General features: G+C 36.5%; 1 protein-coding gene across 2 annotated transcripts in view; it reads right to left on the bottom strand.

Annotated features, from left to right (window-relative positions):
- The window catches only part of LOC128207725 (serine/threonine-protein kinase D1-like), a 48,681-nt gene that overhangs the window by 7,015 nt on the left and 17,615 nt on the right, over window positions 1-24,051 (bottom strand). Inside the window, exons 4-16 of one of the 2 annotated variants that reach the window (XM_052910834.1) lie at window positions 19,467-19,621; window positions 12,710-12,835; window positions 11,377-11,587; window positions 10,949-11,026; window positions 10,550-10,685; window positions 10,216-10,339; window positions 9,746-9,823; window positions 9,191-9,467; window positions 4,842-4,955; window positions 3,876-3,982; window positions 3,312-3,368; window positions 2,678-2,782; window positions 117-215 (exon numbers count right to left, since the gene is read on the bottom strand). In XM_052910834.1, coding sequence (XP_052766794.1) covers window positions 117-215; window positions 2,678-2,782; window positions 3,312-3,368; window positions 3,876-3,982; window positions 4,842-4,955; window positions 9,191-9,467; window positions 9,746-9,823; window positions 10,216-10,339; window positions 10,550-10,685; window positions 10,949-11,026; window positions 11,377-11,587; window positions 12,710-12,835; window positions 19,467-19,621 — 1,667 coding nt within the window. The remainder of the gene's footprint in view (window positions 1-116; window positions 216-2,677; window positions 2,783-3,311; window positions 3,369-3,875; window positions 3,983-4,841; window positions 4,956-9,190; window positions 9,468-9,745; window positions 9,824-10,215; window positions 10,340-10,549; window positions 10,686-10,948; window positions 11,027-11,376; window positions 11,588-12,709; window positions 12,836-19,466; window positions 19,622-24,051) is intronic. The other variant, XM_052910835.1, reaches the window with a different exon arrangement.

Below are 24,051 nucleotides of genomic sequence, written 5' to 3'. Positions count from 1 at the left end.
TTGCACATAAACCTTAATCTGTCAATTGATGTGAGTTATGTCCCTTTGAAGTTAACAAACGCCTTTTCTTACATTTATGTACATGTAGCAAATCTTTTAACTATGGTTCTAATTACCTGAGGGAATGCAGTTTCTGATGAGAGTAGCACATTTTCTGGTTTTAGATCACAGTGGACAATGTGCTTGGAGTGTAAATGCTTCAAGGCTACCAGGATCTGAAACAGGCAGTGTAAATAGTCATATAAAATAGGCAGTGAAAATAGTTATATAAAAAAGGCAGTGAAAATAGTTATATAAAAAAGGCAGTGTAAATAGTCATATAACATAGGCAGTGTAAATAGTCATATAACATAGGCAGTGTAAATAGTCATATAACATAGGCAGTGTAAATAGTCATATAACATAGGCAGTGTAAATAGTCATATAACATAGGCAGTGTAAATAGTCATATAACATAGGCAGTGTAAATAGTCATATAACATAGGCAGTGTAAATAGTCATATAACATAGGCAGTGTAAATAGTCATATAACATAGGCAGTGTAAATAGTCATATAACATAGGCAGTGTAAATAGTCATATAACATAGGCAGTGTAAATAGTCATATAACATAGGCAGTGTAAATAGTCATATAACATAGGCAGTGTAAATAGTCATATAACATAGGCAGTGTAAATAGTCATATAACATAGGCAGCGTAAATAGTCATATAACATAGGCAGTGTAAATAGTCATATAACATAGGCAGTGTAAATAGTCATATAAAATAGGCAGTGTAAATAGTCATATAACATAGGCAGTGTAAATAGTCATATAACATAGGCAGTGTAAATAGTCATATAACATAGGCAGTGTAAATAGTTATATAAAAAAGGCAGTGGAAATAGTCATATAACATAGGCAGTGTAAATAGTCATATAACATAGGCAGTGTAAATGGTCATATAACATAGGCAGTGTAAATAGTCATATAACATAGGCAGTGTAAATAGTCATATAACATAGGCAGTGTAAATAGTCATATAACATAGGCAGTGTAAATAGTCATATAACATAGGCAGTGTAAATAGTCATATAACATAGGCAGTGTAAATAGTCATATAACATAGGCAGTGTAAATAGTCATATAAAATAGGCAGTGTAAATAGTCATATAACATAGGCAGTGTAAATAGTCATATAACATAGGCAGTGTAAATGGTCATATAACATAGGCAGTGTAAATAGTCATATAACATAGGCAGTGTAAATAGTCATATAACATAGGCAGTGTAAATAGTCATATAAAAAAGGCAGTGTAAATAGTCATATAACATAGGCAGTGTAAATAGTCATATAACATAGGCAGTGTAAATAGTTATATAACATAGGCAGTGTAAATGGTCATATAACATAGGCAGTGTAAATAGTTATATAACATAGGCAGTGTAAATAGTCATATAACATAGGCAGTGTAAATAGTCATATAACATAGGCAGTGTAAATAGTCATATAACATAGGCAGTGTAAATAGTCATATAAAAAAGGCAGTGTAAATAGTCATATAACATAGGCAGTGTAAATAGTTATATAAAAAAGGCAGTGTAAATAGTCATATAACATAGGCAGTGTAAATAGTCATATAAAATAGGCAGTGAAAATAGTCATATAAAAAAGGCAGTGTAAATAGTCATATAACATAGGCAGTGTAAATAGTTATATAAAACAGGCAGTGTAAATGGTCATATAAAATAGGGATATTAAATCACACAAACCTCAAACTGGCAGTCATGTTAATTATTTGTTGCATATAGTTTCTCACCAGAAAGACCATATTATCTGGATTAAGATCTTTATTATTATGGTCCAAAATTTAATATTCTGGAGAAGACATGTGCTATTATCGTCATATAGTACCTGTAGTTATAAGAACTTGGTGAACCTTTAACTGATCCGGAGCAAGAACTGAACCTGAACATTTAACATATAATGTTTACCTACAAGGTGCTTGGTTACACTCTCAGACCAGTGGCCCTAGGAAGAGGATGGATCCTCATGTTTAACATTTCATGTTTACCTATGATACAAGGTACTTGGTGAACCTCTCTGACCGGCCACCCAAGGATGAGGACAAAATACATAAACAAAATACATGACTCTATTTACCTGTGATACAAGGTACTTGGTGAACCTCTCTGACCGGCCACCCAAGGATGAGGACAAAATACATAAACAAAATACATGACTCTATTTACCTATGATACAAGGCACTTGGTGACCCTCTCTGACCGGCCACCCAAGGATGAGGACAAAATACATAAACAAAATACATGACTTTATTTACCTATGATACAAGGTATTTGGTGACCCTCTCTGACCGGCCACCCAAGGATGAGGACAAAATACATAAACAAAATACATGACTTTATTTACCTATGATACAAGGTATTTGGTGACCCTCTCTGACCGGCCACCCAAGGATGAGGACAAAATACATAAACAAAATACATGACTTTATTTACCTATGATACAAGGTATTTGGTGACCCTCTCTGACCGGCCACCCAAGGATGAGGACAAAATACATAAACAAAATACATGACTTTGTTTACCTGTGATACAAGGTACTTGGTGACCCTCTCTGACCGGCCACCCAAGGATGAGGACAAAATACATAAACAAAATACATGACTTTGTTTACCTGTGATACAAGGTACTTGGTGACCCTCTCTGACAGGCGGCCCCGGGGTGAGGACAGGATCATTTCCAACATATCACCCTTTAGCTTCTCCATCACCACAAAGATCTGAATACATAAAATAAACACAGGGATAATTGTAGGCTTACTTGTACCTGTATATGATTGTATAGATTTACAGTCATATGAGAAACACAACTTAAATGTGTGTATGGTCTATATTTTGTGTGCTACGCCATCCATATATGTGGACTGTGTACAAATTTAGCGTGTGGTGAATAGTAATGACAACTTAAAAAATCATGGAAAGCATTATACACAAGTGTAAAACCCTATGGCTACGCATGGACTATTAAGGTCATCTGCAACCATTACATTTCGAGAAGCTACAAGTAGTATTTCGTAACCTCATTTATACCACACAATTAGTGGATCTAATTGGTCGCACAGTCTTTATATTATATCCATGCAATCAATGAGGTCTTTATTTGCTGCAGTTATGATATTCAATAGGTACAATTCAAGTTTTCCTGTACTCATGATTTTTATGATAACAATAAAATGCTCCTAAACAACTTTTGTAAGCCCTAAACAAAGAGAATAGCAGAGATTAGAGCCATGTCTAATGGCCACTTACCCTTTCTGGTGTCTCAAACATCTTCTCCAGGTTAACCACCCCTGGATGATGCAGATTCTGAAAAATTAGATATTATTGCAAGACATGCTGTTGTACACTCAGTGTTAAACTGGTTAATGTAATAAACATATAATAAACATATAACCTTATTCCAATTATAGATAAAATCTTCATATATCCTATGCAGTGATCACCCATGACCAGCACAAGACCTCTGTTAACATACATGTACAATTAATAGCTGCATTTAAACTATTCACTTTTCATTTGATCTATTTCCACATTGTTTTGTTCAAATCATTAAAACATTGGATGTTTTATATCCTGATGTTTAAATATATTTGATATCTTTCTCTGTAACTGCCACATGGAGTTCTTCATTTTACAAGCATTTTTTCTTTAAGGCTATCTGACTCCAATTTCACTAGACAGGTTTGATTGGTCAATGTGTGCATGTATGAGCCAGTATGGGGACGGTCAAATAAACAAGACTGGGTAAAACAATGCAAACTGGTCCAGTTTGGATCTGGAGCCATAAACCAGTCTATGAATAGGGTGTGTTACCTGAAGAATGGCGACCTCGTTCTTTAGCTGAGCCTCTTGCTTAGTTGGGAACCTCATTTTATCAATCACCTTGATCGCAACATCCACATTTGTCTTACGGTGCTTGCCTGGACAAGGAGAAATGAGAAATCCTATTTTGTTGTTCCAGTAAAGAAACAATATTTGACATGTAAGATGCCATTTAGAAAATTTTAATCTGTAATATCCCAGATTTCAATATTTCTGTCAATTGTCATTTTTTATCATTATTCTTTGAGAGGATGACTTTAACCTCTGACAAACTGACCTCAAAATTGATAGGGTTCATCTGCTGGTCATGACCAACCTGCCTATCTTAAGTCTGAAGATGAAATCTTTTAAAGTTTTTAAGAAAAAAACATAAAAAATGTGGACGGACAGATGTATCTATATCTCCATCAAACACAATTAACAACAACAAACTCTGACCATGAACAAGCCAGATACCTCCTGAGAACTAGGAGTGTTACTTGTGATTGAAAACATCAGTGTGTGTATACCACGTGTTAAATTACGTCATAAATGCTACGTCGGAAGGCAACATTTTGCTCCGAATAAAGACGCAGGTAAACATAGCGCAGCCTTTGCCGCTTACGGAGCCCCGCCTTCGGTCTTTCACAAGAGTTTGATTGAGAGTTTAGTTTCTTAAAACACTTTGACAAACCTTTACAAACGGCCGAATGACGGAGCACAAAACATTATTTGGAAACAAGTGTTTGATGAAACTAATCACCTTATCAAACTCCGGTAATAAAACGAAGACCGTGCTCTTTAAGCGACATTGACTGCCCTTTGTTTCATTTTAAATGCTGTTGTAAAAGAAAAGTTATCTTTGTTTTTAAAGTCTTCATTTTAAGCAAAATGTTGACTTCAGAATTGGCATATATGACGTTATTTATCACGTGGTATACACACTGAACATGTGACTACCCTCACCAGCCTACTCACCTCCGTAAACAATCCCAAACTGCCCAGAACCCAGCACATCATCAGGGAATATCTGGTAGAGCTGGCTGATTTCATGGGGTTCCTCGGGAACACCTGGGATGTTCGCTTGTCCATCTGTAACATACACAATGTAGGTGAGAGGGTTATGACATAGAGACTTTGTTCAAAACACAAAACAGTTTCAGTTTCATTGGTCTGAGTTTATCTCTGCGGCACAAAAAAAAACTAGCTAGTACGATCATATTGCATCTAGTGAGCAAACAAAAAATCATATATAGCAGTTTGAGTTATAGCTGTTCCTTATTACAAGAACATAATCCTGGATGGGTTAGAAATGAGTATATTGATGATCATATGCAGTTTATTTCTATGAATTCTATGTCGAAAATAACCAACTTCTACTATCAGAACTGTAACATTATATTTGAGGTTAAACCCTGTTTATCACAGCCAATCTGCATATGTGTCTACTTTGGTTTATATTCTTATTATGATTTCCGAAATCAAAATGCTTCATATACGACATTAAACCATATTAAAAGGGCAGAGTACAGTCATTACACAAGCATAAATATCTTTCTCATCAAACATCAAATCCCTTGAAAAATGACTTTTGTGATGCTTTATTTAATCTGCAAGACCATCCCAGACAATTGTTTTGAAAGATTAATATCTTATGAGCAATGAAACCTTAAACATCCTGATAAACAACTAAATGGAAAAATTTGATGGAAGAAAGGCGGGAAGACGTCTAGACGAGTGGTCGGATGAGTCATCATCCGGAGACCAGCCAAAATATGTGGACATAGGGAAGGATGTATTGATATGTTTTCCGACGTCTTATTTCTTAATTTGCAGTCAACACCGAAGACAAACATGTCTTTGTCATTCATCACAGCTTACTATGACAGAAAACAAAAGCTTAAACACATTTGGTTGAAAAGGGGGATAACACATCCATCAACGCTTACAAACACTCTTCTGTTTGTTTCAGTAATAAAGGCATAACTTAACAATAATGTAATGCAGGGTCAAAACACTTGCTATGTATGTGCATATTGGCTTCATGTATACCAAGTTTCATTTAAATACACTGTAACAACTTTGAGTTATGACCAAGGTAAAAGTTTTTTGCACTAGAACATCGCTGATGCTATAACAATACCTCAATTTTTCTACCAAAAAACAGATAGGCCTAGAAACCATTGTCTACATCACTTCCTATATCAGGCTAGCTTTATATCTATTTCTTTTTAAATTGATGTTCAAAGATGTATACATTCTGAAACTATAGCAAATGTTTAAATGAAATATTATAGGCAGCAATATTGGAAGTTATGAACTCCTCAAAGACAGATAATAAATGAGAAGAAACCTTTTGGAGGCAATAACTTTCTCTAAATTCTCTCCTGAAACCATTGAAATAAATGTATTTGCAAAATGATTTTGAAAATCCAGTGTTTTTCCAATGAATAAATTACTTTTACCAAACAACAATTTCCTAGAATACACCTGATGTATCCATTGAAATATTTTATTGGACTTGTAAAGGCAGAAGTGGAAATCGGTAAACAAGAGAGAAACAAGAGAGCTTGGCTGGGTACAAGACATCAATGAGGTATGAAAGAGACATAATAATACTCCAATCACTAGAAAATAAGTTTCTAAAAGCATGGTTAAGTGGCAACCATTTTTTTGCTTTAAGGCCAGCCGGCGTCCCATTGGCATTGCAATGTACACAAATACACAATAGTGACTAAGGGATAATTAGAGCATATAACTCAATAGTTCTTGGGAGTAAGAACATGTGTGAGAATATGGGAGTTTATGAAACAATGTCAGGGTAGAATATGGGAGAATTATGACACTATATCAGTGTAGGATATGGGGGATTTAGGAACAATGTCAGTGAAGAGCATGGGAAATTAATGAAACTATGTCAGTGTAGAAAATGGGAGAATTATGAAACTTGGTCAGTGTAGAACATGGGAGACTTATGAAACTATGTCAGTGTAGAATAGGGCAGAATTATGAAACTATGTCAGAATAGAATATGGGAGAACTATGAATCTATGTCAGTGTAGAATATGGGAGAATTATGAAACTATGTCAGAAAAGAATATGGGAGAACTATGAATCAATGTCAGTGTAGAATAGGGGAGAATTATGAAACTATGTCAGAATAGAATATGGGAGAACTATGAATCTATGTCAGTGTAGAATATGGGAGAATTATGAATCTATGTCAGTGTAGAATATGGGAGAATTATGAAACTATGTCAGTGTAGAACATGGGAGAATTATGAAACTATGTCAGTGTAGAATATGGGAGAATTATGAAACTATGTCAGTGAAGAACATGGGAGAATTATGAATCTATGTCAGTGCAGAACATGGTAGAATTATGAATCTATGTCAGTGAAGAACATGGGAGAATTATGAATCTATGTCAGTGTAGAATATGGGAGAATTATGAAACTATGTCAGTGTAGAACATGGGAGAATTATGAAACTATGTCAGTGTAGAATAGGGGAGAATTATGAAACTATGTCAGTGTAGAATATGGGAGAATTATGAAACTATGTCAGAGTAGAATATGGGAGAATTATGGAACTTTGTCAGTGTAGAATATGGGAGAAATATGAAAATATGTCAGTGTAGAATATTGGAGAATTATGAAACTATGTCAGTGTAGAATATGGGAGAATTATGAAACTATCCCAGTGTAGAATATGGGAGAATTATGAAACTATGTCTGTGAAGAATATGGGAGAATTATGAATCTGTCAGTGTAGAATATGGGAGAATTAGGAACAATGAACATGTAGAACATAAGAGTTTATAAAACAATGTCAGTGTAGAACTGGGTAGATTGTAGACAATGTCAGTGTAGAACACAAGTTAATGAGACAATGTAAGTGAACAACATGGGAGTTTATGGGAAAATGTCAGTGTAGAACATGGGAGTTTATGGGAAAATGTCAGTGTAGAACATGAGAGTTAATGGGAAAATGTCAGGTAGAACATGGGAAAATATCAGTGTAAAACATGGGAGTTTATGGGAAAATGTCAGTGTAGAACATGGGAGTTTATGGGAAAATGTCAGGTAGAACATGGAAGATTTATGAAACAATGTCAGTAGATTATAGGAGAGTTATGATTATGAACAATGCCAGTGTAGAGCTCGGAAGTTTATAAGAAACTATCTTATGAGACAATGTCAGTGTAGATCAGAGGAGATTATAAATTAATGTCTGTGTAGAAAGTGTAGATCATGGAAGTTTATGGGAAAATGTCGGTGTAGAATATGGGAGATTTATGAAACTTTGTCAGTGTAGATCATGGGGGATTTATGAAACTATATAAGTGTAGAAAATGGGAGTTTGCAGACATTATCAGTGTAGAAAATATGTTAATGAGACAATGTAGTTTATTAACAAGGGAGTGTATGGGAAAATGTCAGTGTAGAACATGGGAGTTTATGATACAGTGAAAGTGTAGAACATGGGAGATTTATGAAACTATGTCGGTGTAGAACAAAAGACTTTTTGAGACAATGTCAGTGTAGAACTTGAAAGTTTGTAGACATTGTCAGTGTAGAACACATTTTAATAAGACAATGTCAGTGTAGAACATGGGAGTTTATGAACTAATGTCAGAGTAGAAAGGGTTTATCATGGGAAAGGGGAAAGTATGGGAAGATGTCAGTGTGGATCATGAGAGTTTATGAGGCAATGTCAGTGTAGAAAGTGTTGATCATGGGAGATTATGGGAAAATGTCAGTGTAGAAAGTGTTGATCATGGGAGATTATGGGAACATGGGAGTTGATGAAAAATGTCAGTGTGGAACATTGGAGTTTTTGAGAAAATGTCAGTGTGGAACATTGACACAACAGAATGACAATATACTTTTGGATAAGAAGATATGTGTGTTCATGCACGTTAAACTGACAACCACTAAACTTCACAAAGTACACAATTTAACATACAGTTAATTATATCTTGGTATGATGGTCTTGGTAAATACTGGATTAGGATGATCATGAAATATCACAGTTGCACATTTTGTATTAATTTCAGATGATCATGACAAAAAATTGCAGTTTACAGAAAAGCATAACTCTTGCAAAAGATAAAAAATATGTCTTAATTTCAAACAGCTGCAGTTGCTCTACAATGAATCTGTAACATGCTTACATGCAGAAAAGAAAGCAACATTAATTGACGAGAAAAAACATTTCAAATTTCAGTCTTAAAACAATTATGTTTTTATTCTTACGAAAGAAACAGTAATTCAGCCTAAATAAAAAATGAACTATATATGACAGAAAGATATAATCTAGCATACATCTCGGCTGTGTACCCTGGTTAATGCTCGAGGTTGGAGTGACGGGCATAAGGGCCTGCCTGATCGCATGCTCCCAATGACGCGCCTGCTCTAGACCCTTCCCGCTCTCCGTCGACACCACCATCGACCCCTCCTCTGACCCGTAGAATGGATCCTCCCCCACATAGTAGATCACGTTCGGAACACGGATCTCAAAGACGTGCGGGGCCCGTGGGAATTCTGCACTTGGATCCATTTTGAAGGTCTCTATACCCAGAATGCTGTTAAGTGGTATTTCCTAGAAAGAAATATGATAACACATCTAATGTGTATGGGATGTTAATGGCACTAAATTTTAATGTAATAAATGCCTTATTCATAACCTTTCTTGCTGTATTACAAAAGGGAATACGTATTCAAGATTTCAGTTGATATGTTTTCCCTAAACAAGCTCATGGTAAACACCTGGGGTGGGGACATATCTTATCAAACTGACATGATAAGAATAATTTATATTTTAATTTTATCACCAAGATTCCCTTGTCAAGCAGCACATATGGCTCAAAGACTACATACCTTATAATACCTGGTGGAGTTCTCGTTTTGGAACATGGTCACACACTTGCTGTCTAGTTTCCAGTAGTGGCGCCGACGCTAAAGTTGAGAAAACAAAACACCGTTTTTTGACACATGCTGTTTAATTGATTGTCCTTTAATTTCTTCCAGTATTATTAGTATTATTTATAATCACATGTAAGTAGTATGACACTTTAACACTACCTTTCTCCAAATCATACATAAGAGCAAAAGATACCTACAAGCTACATGTTGCTGCTAAGTTGCCAGTTAAGGTAACCAAACACCTCATTCATTTCAATTTCAGTCCCTTACATCTGTTCTTCCTTTCTTTAACACTCCAACAGACCTGTCCATCCTTGTCTTTGAAATTGAATTCATCCTTCAACACCTTGGAGCTAATCCTCTCTGTGTGCTCTCCATTAAGTGCACCCAAACTCTTTCCCTGCACAAATCCCAACCCCACCTACCTGACCATCCTTGTCTGTGAAGTGGACCATCCACCCCTCCTTCAGCACCTTTGAACCGGTCCTCTTTGTGTGTTTCACAGACTGTACAATCCTCTGCAATGGGATGTTACTGCTCTGGGTTGGGCTGTAGGAAGAACAGTAATTTTAATTATAGAAAATTTGTTTCCCATGATGTCATGAAAAAACTTTCAGCTCATTTCTGTTACATGTAATAATAAGGAAAAACCCTGTAAAGACAACCACTGAGGAATTAAATGAATCATATAAGATCCAAATCATAGTAAAAATCTGCATGAAAATGTAAAGTGTACGATATCTAACATGTTTGGGTTACCTGAGAGGTGGTTTTCTATCCTGGTCATCATTGTCAATGTCGTTATCCAGGAGCGTGTCATCCTCGGTAATGTCTGTCACCTCCGTGCCGTTGTTACTCTCAACTTCCACCTGGTCGCTCACTCCCTCGTAGTTGTCTGAAATGTGCCCATTCAATATATCAATGTTTCAAAATATATGTGCTCAATAATAGATAAACTCAATCTCTCAACTTTAGACCTAAGATCAATTTGTAATGCATTTCTCTATTATTGAATATCATTTACAAACCAGGACAATGTGATTGTTAAAATCATATAATTATCAATGAAACATTTTATCAAACTTTTTCAAAACGTATTGATACCACTAGAAGTGGACATACACTACAAATACAAGTTTATGAACTGTTCCCACTTACTCTCACCAACAGACAATTCGCCGGCACAGTCCTTGGGTACGTGAGGCATGCATTTCTTGTGGCAGTTGAACTTGCAGTCTGAAATCACGTGCGTAAAGGTTAAAACCTGCCTGACCTTATCTGTGGTCTATCAAACATGTGTATAAAGGATTGTAGCCTGTAATTTTACATCATAAACATGTTAGCCTGTAATTTTACATCATAAACATGTTAGCGGAGTAGAAAAATGTATATTTCTCCACATGTATTTACCAAATAATGCAAGTTCTAAGTCTCTCAGTGTTCCTTGCAAATGAACCCATGACAAATTATGCATGCTTGTGTTTTGTAGCAAAGCTGTTATGCTTTATAATATCAAATATTTTATAATATTTCCAAATATTCTCAATACCATTTTGAATGGTAAATTTCCCCATCCATTCACCCACCTTTACACTGGACCCCCTGCCTGAAGAGCCCCTTGAGAAGTTTACGGCACCACATACAGACAGTGGGGCGCGTGTAGTTGTGCACAATGAACGTGTGTGGAACCTTGATGCGGCTTGCGATCTCCCGTTCCAGCCATAGTGGTCGACCGCTCCAGGACTTTGACCTGCTACTCCTTGCCTCTAGGATTGGCTGGCCAGGGACTGTCAGTGTCTACAATGGAACAATGATATTCCTCGCAATGTTATTCATGGAGTGAGTTTCAATAACAACATTCCTGTCTCTGTTTTTGCTTTTTCATTCAATTTGATACCTAATTTTCACAGTTGTTGCTCCTGACTTTGAAATCATGTAAACAAGATGTTAAAGGCTTGGGACAAGGATGGCAGGCACACGTTTCCTGCTATAGATTCAATTTGAAACCAAACAGGTTGTTTTCCCAAATGATTTCCATATAATTATTTTTCATTTTCTCTCTAGTGCCAACAGAACAATATGGCAAATTTAATATTCAGTTTAAGTAGTTCTTAACTGTTTGTGAGTTTTAAACTGACCTTTGATCATAGTGTGACCTTGACTGTATCAGTAGTTTGCAGAAAACAACATGTTAACATAACCTCAATAACATCTTCAGCCTGAGTAATGGAACTTGAAATATATATTCGGTCATTTGTAGCACATTTGTGTCTCTATTATGACAAATGTGATATTTTTGTACTTCTGTGATGCCATGACCGCCAATATTCCTTTTTTAAAGAAAACAAAAAACTAGTTCGCAAAGGTTTATTTTTTACATTTATGAAATGAATATGGCAAACATATCATACAATCCCATGTCAGTGGTTAAACAGGGTGACAATACTGCTGACAACATAGTGAAACAAGAGATTACAGAGTGGGTGTGATTTACAGAGAAATGAAAAGCCATTATATCCTTGAAAATATTAAACTGCGGTCTTTATAAGTCTTGATAACTTCCCCTTATTTAGGTAACCCGGTAGATTACTGGGGACCTTAGCATTTAAAGTCTGTAAAATAATGTATTTTTACGTTTTATATTTTTATTTCAAACACTTGACTTAATGTTATTTGACTTTCTAACCAGACACCCTTTGACTTTCACTAATTTAGCTGGAGTTGATATTTTTTGTCAGTAAATAACAGCATCTGGAAGGAAAATCCTATCTACTCACCTTTAGTATGTTTAATAACATAAAACATTATAAAGTACATATGTAGACCATTCGCATATGATGACTCCAGTCTCTGACCATCTACTCAGGAAGGTCACTAGACAATACAGCACATGGGAAAATAACTGCAGAGAATACTCACGCTGTACTTGGTGCGAGAATCTCGGCGGGGGTTGGAGTCTGCCGGCCCGAGGCTGATAGGACGACCAAGGTGTCGCGGGCTCCGGGGACCCGGAGAGAGGGGTGGTGGTGATTGCAACGGGCAGCTCTATAACAACAACAACAACAACTGAATAAGCAACAACAACAACACCATCCACCGAAACCATAAGCAAACATTCATATGTAGTGACATCTCCATCTTGGAAGCAGTTGATAGATAGACAAGAGACAGAAGAATATTTCTGATGATATACCAAAGACAGAATGCTTATACATCTTTTATTGCATAACTTGCACGGCACATATCAAGAACAACAACAATAAAAATAGCTGGGCTTTTTTAAACTACCGGTAGTTCTGTTATTCAATTTCCTTTTTTTATTTAAAAAGGATCTACGAGAGGTAAAGTCATGAATGGCATGAATGATTTCTCTACTTGTGTAACTTGAAATTACTTATGTTTAAATTAAGACTTACTAAAGTCTAAACTTTTAATATGGAAATTTCTTATACATCTTAAACCTAATATGCAATTTATTCAATTGGCTCAAACATCAAAAGTCTAACAAAAAATAAGATACAAACACACAAACAAACAAATAAATAACAACAACACAAAGTTAACATATACATACATAAGCTGGATTTCGGGTGCTAAACTTTAACAATTCTTCTATCATATAAAAATAAAAAGCAAAACTGAGATCCACTATTCACAAGAAGCCATATTATCAATATGCATGGTCACCTGTTCACAAAAGACAAAGTTGTCAATAAGGAAATCCACTTTTCACTTTTGTCAATGTTCTGGTCCACTGTTCACAAGGGACCAAAAGGTCAATGTGCCCCATCCACTGTCCACAAGGGACCAAAAGGTCAATGTGCATGGTCCACTGTCCACAAGGGACCAAAAGGTCAATGTGCCCCATCCACTGTCCACAAGGGACCAAAAGGTCAATGTGCATGGTTCACTGTTCACAAGGGACCAAAAGGTCAATGTGCCCCATCCACTGTTTACAAGGGACCAAAAGGTCAATGTGCATGGTCCACTGCTCACAAGGGACCAAATTGTCAATCTCCACCATCCACTGTTCACAAGGGACCAAAAGGTCAATGTGCATGGTCCACTGTTCACAAGAGACCAAATTGTCAATCTCCACCATCCACTGTTCACAAGGGACCAAAAGGTCAATGTGCATGGTCCACTGTTCACAAGGGACCAAATTGTCAATCTCCACCATCCACTGTCCACAAGGGACCAAAAGGTCAATGTGCATTGTCCACTGTTCACAAGAGACCAAATTGTCAATCTCCACCATCCACTGTTCATAGGAACCAAACCATTAATATGTATGGTCAACTTTTCACAACAGACCTAACTGTCTTCTGTTCACAAGGGATGAAATAGTCAATGTTTATGTCCATTGTACACAAGGGACCAAACAGAAAATATGCACGGTCAACTGTACACAAGGGACCAATCCCTCAATGTGCACGGTCCACTGTTCACAAGGGACCAAACCGTCAATGTTTACCGTCCACTGTTTCCTAGGGACCAAACCGTTAATGTGCATATTCACTGTTCCCAAGGGACAAAACCGGTAATGTGCATGTTCACTGTTCCCAAGGGACCAAACTGTCAATGTACATGTTCACTGTTCACAAGGGACCAAACCATCAATGCGCATGTTCACTGTTCCCAAGGGACCAAACCTTCAATGCGCATGTTCACTGTTCCCAAGGGACCAAACCGTCAATGCGCATGTTCACTGTTTCCAAGGGACCAAACCGTCAATGCGCATGTTCACTGTTTCCAAGGGACCAAACCGTCAATGGGCATGTTCACTGTTCACAAGGGACCGTCAATGTGCATGTCTACTGTTTACAGGGGACCAAACTGTCAATGTGCATGGTCCACTGTTCACAAGGGACCAACCCGTCAATGTGCACGGTCCACTGTTCACAAGGGACCAACCCGTCAATGCGCATGTCCACTGTTCACAAGGGACCAACCTGTCAATGTGCATGTCCACTGTTCACAAAGGACCAAACCGTCACTGTGCATGTCCACTGTTCACAAGGGACCAAACCGTCATTGTGCATGTCCACTGTTCACAAGGGACCAACCCGTCGATGTGCACGGTCCACTATTCACAAGAGACCAACCAGTCAATGTGCATGTCCACTATTCACAAGGGACCAACCCATCATTGTGCATGTCCACTGTTCACAAGGGACCAACCCATCGATGTGCACGGTCCACTATTCACAAGGGACCAACCTGTCGATGTGCACGGTCCACTATTCACAAGAGACCAACCAGTCAATGTGCATGTCCACTATTCACAAGGGACCAACCCATCATTGTGCATGTCCACTGTTCACAAGGGACCAACCCATCATTGTGCATGTCCACTGTTCACAAGGGACCAACCCATCGATGTGCACGGTCCACTAGTCACAAGAGACCAACCTGTCAATGTGCATGTCCACTATTCACAAGGGACCAAACCCTCATTGTGCATGTCCACTATTCACAAGGGAAAAAAGCCTTATATGTGCATGAAATACATCATCCAACTTCAGCAACATAAAAAAATGCCTACACCTACAGTATACAGGACATGTGTATAACTTACTACCTAGGCATGTTTATAAATAAACTACCAGGACAGAAGTATAACTATACTAGCGTTTTCTTGAATTAGTTACAGCTCCCATTGCTGAAAACATGTTTAGACTAGCTGCTTTACTGAACGATGAACATTAGCACAACCAATTTCTCATAATCCTGATGCAGAAACATTGTTCTCTGGGCACTTTCCTTTCATTAATCTTCAGTGTCAAATGGGTTTTGTTCAAACGTAGATCATCTTACAATTATTTCATGCTGAAAGTGTTTACTGGTCCCAAGTCTCTCCATTTGTCATTAACATCTCAACCGAGCTGTTCTCCTAGACTAATGACTCAAACATAGTGTTCATGTACATGTCATTCAACCTTATATATGTATTTTCAAATTCAAGCCATCCTATATGTCTCAATCTGTATGGTTATTTTCAACATTGATGTGATTTACTAAATTAGGTAACCATAAAGGTTTATCACAAACAACTTTAGTCAAGTGTCTGCATATATTATTTCATAGTACCCCGGTCTTCATTTAATAATACCATTATATAGTAAATCAAACAAGAAATGTTTGTCAAACATTATGCCCCTCTTATGACCTTGACCTCTGACCTCAAAATCAACTGGTCACCCCAACCTAAATGTCAAGTTTGAGGGCCATGGGTGCAGGCATAGTCGAGTTATCATACAGACAAGCGTTTTGCATTAAAGGTCACTGTGACCTAGCCCTTTGACTCCATGACCCCTAAAATCGAAAGGGTTAGGGTAAGGCCCAACCCCCAAGTGAAGTTTGAGAGCCATAGGTGGAGGCATTGTCGCGTTATCACTTGAACAACCATTTTTGGCATTTCATGTCACTGTGACCTTGACCTTTGACTCCTAAAATCAAAATTGGTCATCAACTGGTCATGCCCAGCCTCTTTGTCAAGATTGATTATCATAGGTCCAGGCATTGTTGAGATATCATTCAGAGGCTTTGTTAACCTTTTTGGATCAATGGTCACTGTGACTTTGACCTTTGGCCTGATGCCTCCCTTAAATCAAAAGGGGCATCTACTGGTCAGGCCCAACCCTCATGTCAAGTTTGATGACCATAGGTCTAGGCATTGTTGAGTTATCACTCAGACAAGCTTTGACAACCTTTTAAATTAAAGGTCACTGTGACCTTGACCTTTAAACTGATGACCCCTCAAACCAAAGGGGTCATCTACTGGTCAGGCCCAACCTTCATGTAAAGTTTGATGACCATACGTCAAGGAATTGTTGAGTTACAACTCATACAAGCTTTGGTCTACTGACAGACCGACCATACTACCGACCAACTGAAGGGGGGCATAATTATCAGACATATTTTACCACAACAAAAACAGATTTGCTATCATTACCAAGCAAGGTGATTCCGTTATTAGGAAATCTAGCCAAAAGGCATATATGGAATCTAATAACAAGACTAACCTCATTATGGACTACAGAACTTGCCTACGGGTGACCGGTCGTATTAATAAAGCATCTTTAACTGATTTCATTTCGAATATTTTAAAAACCCTTTACTTTCATAAAAAAAACCTCATATCCCTTTATTATTAAGACCTTTTTCTTAACTATTCTTATATTTTATATTTTGAGTGAAAAACCTTTGTAATTTTCTTTAAATTAAGCTTAAAAAAAAGCATTTTTTTCACCAAGTTACCAAGTCAAGAATTTTCTCTTATGTGCTTTATGAATAAAGTCCCAGAACAGTGTTCAAGACAACATGCAGACAAGTATTCTGACCACCAGTTTTCATAACAATTGGATACAAACTTTTGAATTTATGACACAGAATTAAAACTTTCTCTCAGATTTGTTAACGACATCCGCCTCTCTGCCCAACTGCATGGTTTCCACCATTCTTTAACCTGTAATTTTTCGTTAAAAAATCTGGCTAAAAAAGTATTTTTAACATTTTTTGAAATTCTCTTTTGCTGGCAAAGTTTCTCTTTTTGTTTGCCCAAGCCCTATTCCCCTGTAGCCAAGAGAAAGCCTTGACATCATAAACTATTGGTGGGGAAGAGATAGGGGTCATCCACGGCAATTCACACTTTAATTCAGAAGATACTTCTGTTAAACAATTAAAATTTTTAATAAACAAGGGCAGAACAGATGAATCTGATCTTCTGGTGACATTTCCAATGACAGATATCAAGCAGTAGGACATCTCCAAAGAAAAAATCAAACTGATTCCACACCGGCTTAGGTTAATCCCTGAAGAGTATTGGTGAAATCATCAGTAAACGTATATTGCCTATTCATACCTAGTCTTCAGGAAGAAAAGGTCAAAGATGGCAGAAAACAATTCATAATTAGATCAAATAAAGCTCCCTTATCAAGACTTGGCAATAAAAGCTTGGAAACATCTCAATATTTCTTCCATCACCATGGTTCTCTACCAATTTTCTTCGTCAATTCACAAACAAACTAACTACGTATTTGGATAAAAGATATCAAATTTTGGGCAAGTAATTAGAACTGATTAATCCTATTTCCCCATCTTTATCTGCAGTAAGCAAGCATGCAAAAACAAAACTAATTTAAGGACCACCTCCAGAGATTGGAGATATCCTTATTTAATTTGAGCTTCAGCGACATCTATCAATTTCATTTACTCCCACACAGTGATATTGTATTTTCTGATAGAGCAAGGAACTGCATCTTTACTAATGAATATAGAGGAATGAAAAAGATGATTTTCTAATTTTTTATTCAGATTACTCTGATTGAGTTCTGGAAGAGTGTCAAAAGAATTATCTGAGCATTAAACATATATTGAAAATGCTGTAGCAATATTAATGTTATAATTTGACTGCAAACCATCCTAGATTGAAACTACTGTAAGTGCAAATAATGGACCATTTACGGTAAATAAATTATATCATGGACATGTAGAGAGGAAATGAGCAGGAAAAGAGTTCTAGGAATTCATTCACCATGACTCCCTGCGGGTACATTTTATCCACACCTACACAAAACACAAAAGTTTGTGCAAGATGACATTTTGCAAATTGACTTTTTATTGATATTTTGTTGCCTTGGAAATAGTTTTAGAGTGACTCACAGAAAGTCTTAAAGTCAGCAGATTACATTACATTACACTAGAATCAAATCTTACGAACAAAACATAATCAATCTTTGGAATAACTCTCAAGAGGTTTGCAGAAATACTGGTAACTGTTTCCAGTTTAAATGTAATTATTTGGATAATGGTATTATTCAAATGTTATTATCACATTCTGCAAGGTTTATAACAGACACTTGGGATATTTGTGGACATGAGTTTTTTTCCAAGACTTTAAGTGATCTTTTTTAACATAACCTCTCACACTGCCTTCTTGTAAATACAATATAAAGACAATCACACTATAAATGAGAAACACGGACGATGACAGACATAGAAATGATAGATTCCACGACAGTTCATAAGAGACAGTGTCATACAAGCAAGTCTTCACTCAGCAAAACACTAAGAATACAACAGAACATAGAACACACATAACGGCTGAGAGCGGGCATGGAGTGGGCAAAAAGCTACATCACATTTTCTGAATTTCTCCCATTCATTCTCAGAATCAGAATTTTGCAAGTTTTTTTTTTTATAGATTATGTAGCATTCAAATTATAGATTATGTAGCATTCAAATTAGGGTTTAGTCATCCTCAAGTTTTAATCCCCTCTGGGAAATTTTAAGCAAGCATGACAATCTGACCTTCAACCAGTCTTAAAGGGATTTTATATCGTTAAAACTGAATTTAGATTTTCATATTAAATAAAATGTATATTTAATAAATCAGTCCCTTAAACAGAATACAGAATTTGATTAAGACTATTGCTGAATTAGTTTTAAACATGATGTATGTACCACCGTACAGATTTTCCAGTTAGGAGGAGGTAAATCTCGGGTAGTGGAAGGTGTATGGTTACACACATATAACCCTGTAGTAGTTCACATTACACAGTGACAGCTGTTACAATATACTGGCCAGGACGGGTTAAATTTTGACCAGTGGAGGGTTAGGGCTTACACAGTCACACATATAAACCTGTTATAGTTCACATTTCATAGACCATACCTCTGTGGGTGTGGAGGGCTCGCCTTTCTCCTTCAGCGTGTACGAGATACTGCTTATACTGCTCAAACTGCTGGTGGACGTACGTCGCGTACGGTCGTACGAACAGTTGTTTGGGATCTTGAAGGCACACCGCTTGTGGAAATTCAGGCCACAACCTATATAATATATCATACACATCATCAAACATGATGCCTCTTTACACAACAGCTTGAATCCAACTTTTTTTCTCTCTTTTTTTTAAATAAACATGATGTAATACATCAAGAAGTTGCTGAGAAATTAAATTATGTGTGCTTTCATGCAAAACCTTAACCAGAATTTTTAAGTTCAATAATAAAGGCCCATAGTTTGCATAATTTTCAAAAAGTGTTATCTCACTTCATTAATTTAATAGGTAGTTTGGATAATTTCAATGTATTTGCTGAGATAATGTGATGAAGGCGCTTACAAGCAAAACCTTAACCAAGGTGTGACGTCGACGTTAGGGTGGGTAGAATAGCTCTCCTTATTCTTCAAATAGTTGAGCAAAAAACGATTTCAAGCATAGGCCTTAAATAAGCAATATCATGTGACTAGATATTACTTGGCTTGACAATCAAAGTCAATGGAAACTGTTTTTTATGCAGTTCAATCAAGACACATACTATACCAACATTTATGGTAATTATACGGTCATTGTTGACTCATTTCGAAGTTAACTTAAATTGATGCTTATAAACCTATATGTTACATCAATACAATATACCAGTTTGACGAGATAAATAGGCATGCAGATAGTTATTGCCAACTAACATACATACAATGTTCATGTGACAACTATTTGTGCTTTAATTACTGTTGAAGGCTATAACATGATGTAGGTATTAGATCAAGTCTAATGAGAAGTCACTACTGTTACAACAAGTATCATGTTTTATAGCTAATTTTCAGTCAGTTGTACTGTTTTGTGATTGATCAAAAGATTGAGTAAAATTTACAGCTGAATCTGTACTTTATGTACACCAAGAGAGCACTACGGAAGCAAGCTATTGCCAAGGATTGCTAACACAACAAGAGCTGTCATAAGACAGCGCGCTCGACCACGCCGCATTGTCTTAGAAGTGAAAACAATGATGTTAGGTGCATGTCAAAAGCAATAAAAATTAAAAAGTAAACAAGAACCTGGATGTGACAAAACTAGATTTTTATGATTGGCAGAAGAGATTCAGTTGCAACTGCTTTCTTCCATTTTTTGTAACAGAGACCTTGATCCTTACGGCCAAAAACACAATCAAATGGAAGTCCTCCATAAACTCTTCCTACATATCAAGTTTGGTCATAGTATGTCAAATATAACTGAAATTATTTAGTACCAACTGGTTATCTTTTTTTAGTAACAGTGACCTTGACCCTAGGGGTCCAAAAGGCAATCCAATGAAAGGTCTCCATAATCTTGTCCTATATACCAAGTTTGGTCACACTATGTCAACCATTACATAAGTTATTCAGTACTAACCATTTTTCCATTTTTAGCAACAGTGACCTTGACCATAACTCTGTGGGCCCAAAACGTAATCTCATGAAAGGTCTTTGGAAAAATCCTTATATATACTAAGTTTGGTCACAATATGTAGACTCTTACTTAAGTTATTCAACACTAACCATTTATCTATAAATAGTAACTTTGACCTTGACCTTGATCCTAGGGGCCTCAAATGCAATCCCATGAAAGGTCTCCGTGAACTCTTCCTATATACCAAGTCTGGTCACTATATGTCAAACCTAGCTAAAGTTATTCAATACATAAGGTGACTTTATCCCTCTCTCACACCAGCCTGCCCGAACAATGATGCAAGTCATTCTAATAAATAGTTTTCCCTTTGTGAAAACCTGGTAGTTTTCCCTACCTGGTTAAGATTAAAAATGTGCCTGTCATAAAAGTAAGACAAAAGATGATTGAAAAAGTAGATAAAGCCCACTAGACAAATCTGAAAAGGAAATACCTCAGCTCTGGGCACTGCAGTTTTTGAGAAAAAGATTCTTAAATATTTTCCTTGTATGGTCCATACATAAACAATGACTCACAAGGGATGGCCAAAATTGCCCCATGAGCATGATTTTAACAATAGGGAACCCAGTGTTCTGCCAAGGACGCGCCCTTGCGCCATTGGCGCAGAAAAAATCGGGATGGCGCAATGAAATACCTGTAGATGGTCCGATTGGCGTGCCCGTTTTTCGAAAAGCCGTTTTGACTTTATAGAATTTTCGAAGAGCCGTTTTGACTCAATCGATTTCTTTTTCAGAAGTTTAACAGCACAGCGTCCATTCGATAAAACAACGATTTTCATTGGTCCGTATACTTGTAACTATCCAATCGCGACGGTAGTATACTATTTTTACTAATTTCAATGTCATCATCATGGCTGAGAAAAAGAAACTCGAACTATGTTTGATTTCTTCACGGTTCCTGAAGCGAAGAAACTAGGGATGGAAGCGAATATCTGAGTATCCGGATATCACCTAAGTATTCGGATACCAAAAGGGGTATTCGAATATTCGTTAAGAATTAAAATTTCAATGAAATAGCTTAGCAGAGACATAGCAATTGTTATAAAACATTTCAGATGAAATATTTCAGGTGATCAACAGTGTCTGTAAGCACCCTGTAAACTATGACCTTGTATACAATGACAAGTGTTGTTTTATGATCTCAGATGTGCTTAATTGACACTAGTTGATATTAAACGGATTGATCATTAATCCGTATAAATTGATCGTCCAATCACAAATAAGGGTCGTGCAATCAAAGCTATTAATGACCAATCGTATTTTTGATGATTATGCATGAAGAAATTATTGCTATCCGAACAATAAATACAAAAACAAATTTGTTTATCTTCTTACTTTTCAATCAAAAACTTATTTCATATTTTTCTTACGATATGTAAACGTGTTTAGTTTATTGATAAATAAAAAAAGTACACGCATGTAAATAAAGAAGAATCAGATTGTCTTTATGTCTCCTTATCTTTTCCGCACTTATATCATTCATTACAAAACACCGCAGAAATTGTAGGTATTGCATTAAATCAAACAATGTAATGAAATAAAATTACAACCGACTATCAAATAATCAAAGCGTCATTTAATATGAAACCTGCTGATAAATAACAAACTCGAAAGCACGTGGCAGTAACCAAGCAACCACCTCGGCCGAAGTGACTATCAAATTCGCAAGGTGTTTATGTGGTATTCATCATGAGTTTTATGACGTAAAATGAGTTGTTTAGCTTTGATTATAACATTATAAATTATTAAGACTGAGAAAGAATGAATGAAAAAGTGAAATTGCCATATGACGAATTATAAATTAAGTGGACAATTATGTCAAATAGGAAATTTACTTATTATGAAAACAATTTGATACGAGTATCCGGATAGTATTCGAATATTTGATATTAATATCCGGATACCGATTTGGTATCCGGTTTCCATCCCTAGAAGAAACACAAAGCAAATATATTTGACCGCAATAATAATACCGCGAAAGACATTACTCCCCCAAACGGTTCAATAAGCGAAAGTGACTGCATATTAGCAGAAAATTCTAATACATTGCCGGTAGATAACTGCAATGCTAAAACGTCTGCAAATCCATCCGACAAAAAAAAAAGTGAAACAAGGTCATTCCAGAAAAGATGGCTCTCTGACTTTTTCTGGTTGTTGTTTGATGAACAAACTCAATCTATGAAATGCCATGTTTATAGTTTTGTTCTAAATGTTAAATGGTTCTGTCCAATATTTGAGAATACTGATGTCATGTGGATGTTACAGTCTTCCCGAAATTGTAAAAATTCTGCCTGTCCACCGGACAGGCACTTTGGAAGTATTTGCCAGTCCAAAAAAATATTTGCCTGTCCGAACAAATATGTCATAGTATACATAACGAGTAAAAAAAAATGAATGTCAACTGTTTTAAATGCTTTCCTGATTTAGTTCACAAAAAAAACAACAACATATAAACACTACATTGACATGTCGTTTAGTAAAAATAAACACACTTGGTCTCGCAATTATATTTTTTAAACACCGCCGCCATTAAGGTGCTTTCTGGTTTTTCGGTCATCCGGTAATTCCACCAACCGCCGCCATTTTGACTGCAGACAAAGTAATTTTTTTATTGTACTTTGTTGCAAACCAAGAACCTTTCAAAACTGTTTTAATAAATGCCTTTACTGATGAATCGTATTTACTTGTTTCTCCCCGGGAATCAACATAATGATAGCATATCGGAAATCCGAAATGGCTGACTTTTGGCGATGTTATGTGACGTCAATATCAGTATGGGATCGACTAACTACCGCAAAGGCAAATAATCAGCGGAAGTTCTCATAGACAGTTCACTTTCAAATACCTTTTCGCTATTTAGTCGTCTCAAAATATGTCGGTCATCAGGACCGTAATTTTACAAAATTTGCCGGACATGTCCGGCGGACCGGCACATTTCGGGAAGACTGATGTTACACCATGTATATAAATGGGTAAATAAAATGTATATAATGGGTAAATAAAACACTTTCATTTACAAGTTTTCATTTTTCCCCTG

Source organism: Mya arenaria, chromosome 11 (genome assembly GCF_026914265.1).
Source record: "Mya arenaria isolate MELC-2E11 chromosome 11, ASM2691426v1".
NCBI classification, from domain to species: domain Eukaryota; kingdom Metazoa; phylum Mollusca; class Bivalvia; order Myida; family Myidae; genus Mya; species Mya arenaria.
This window is presented reverse-complemented; position numbering and strand designations above follow the sequence as displayed.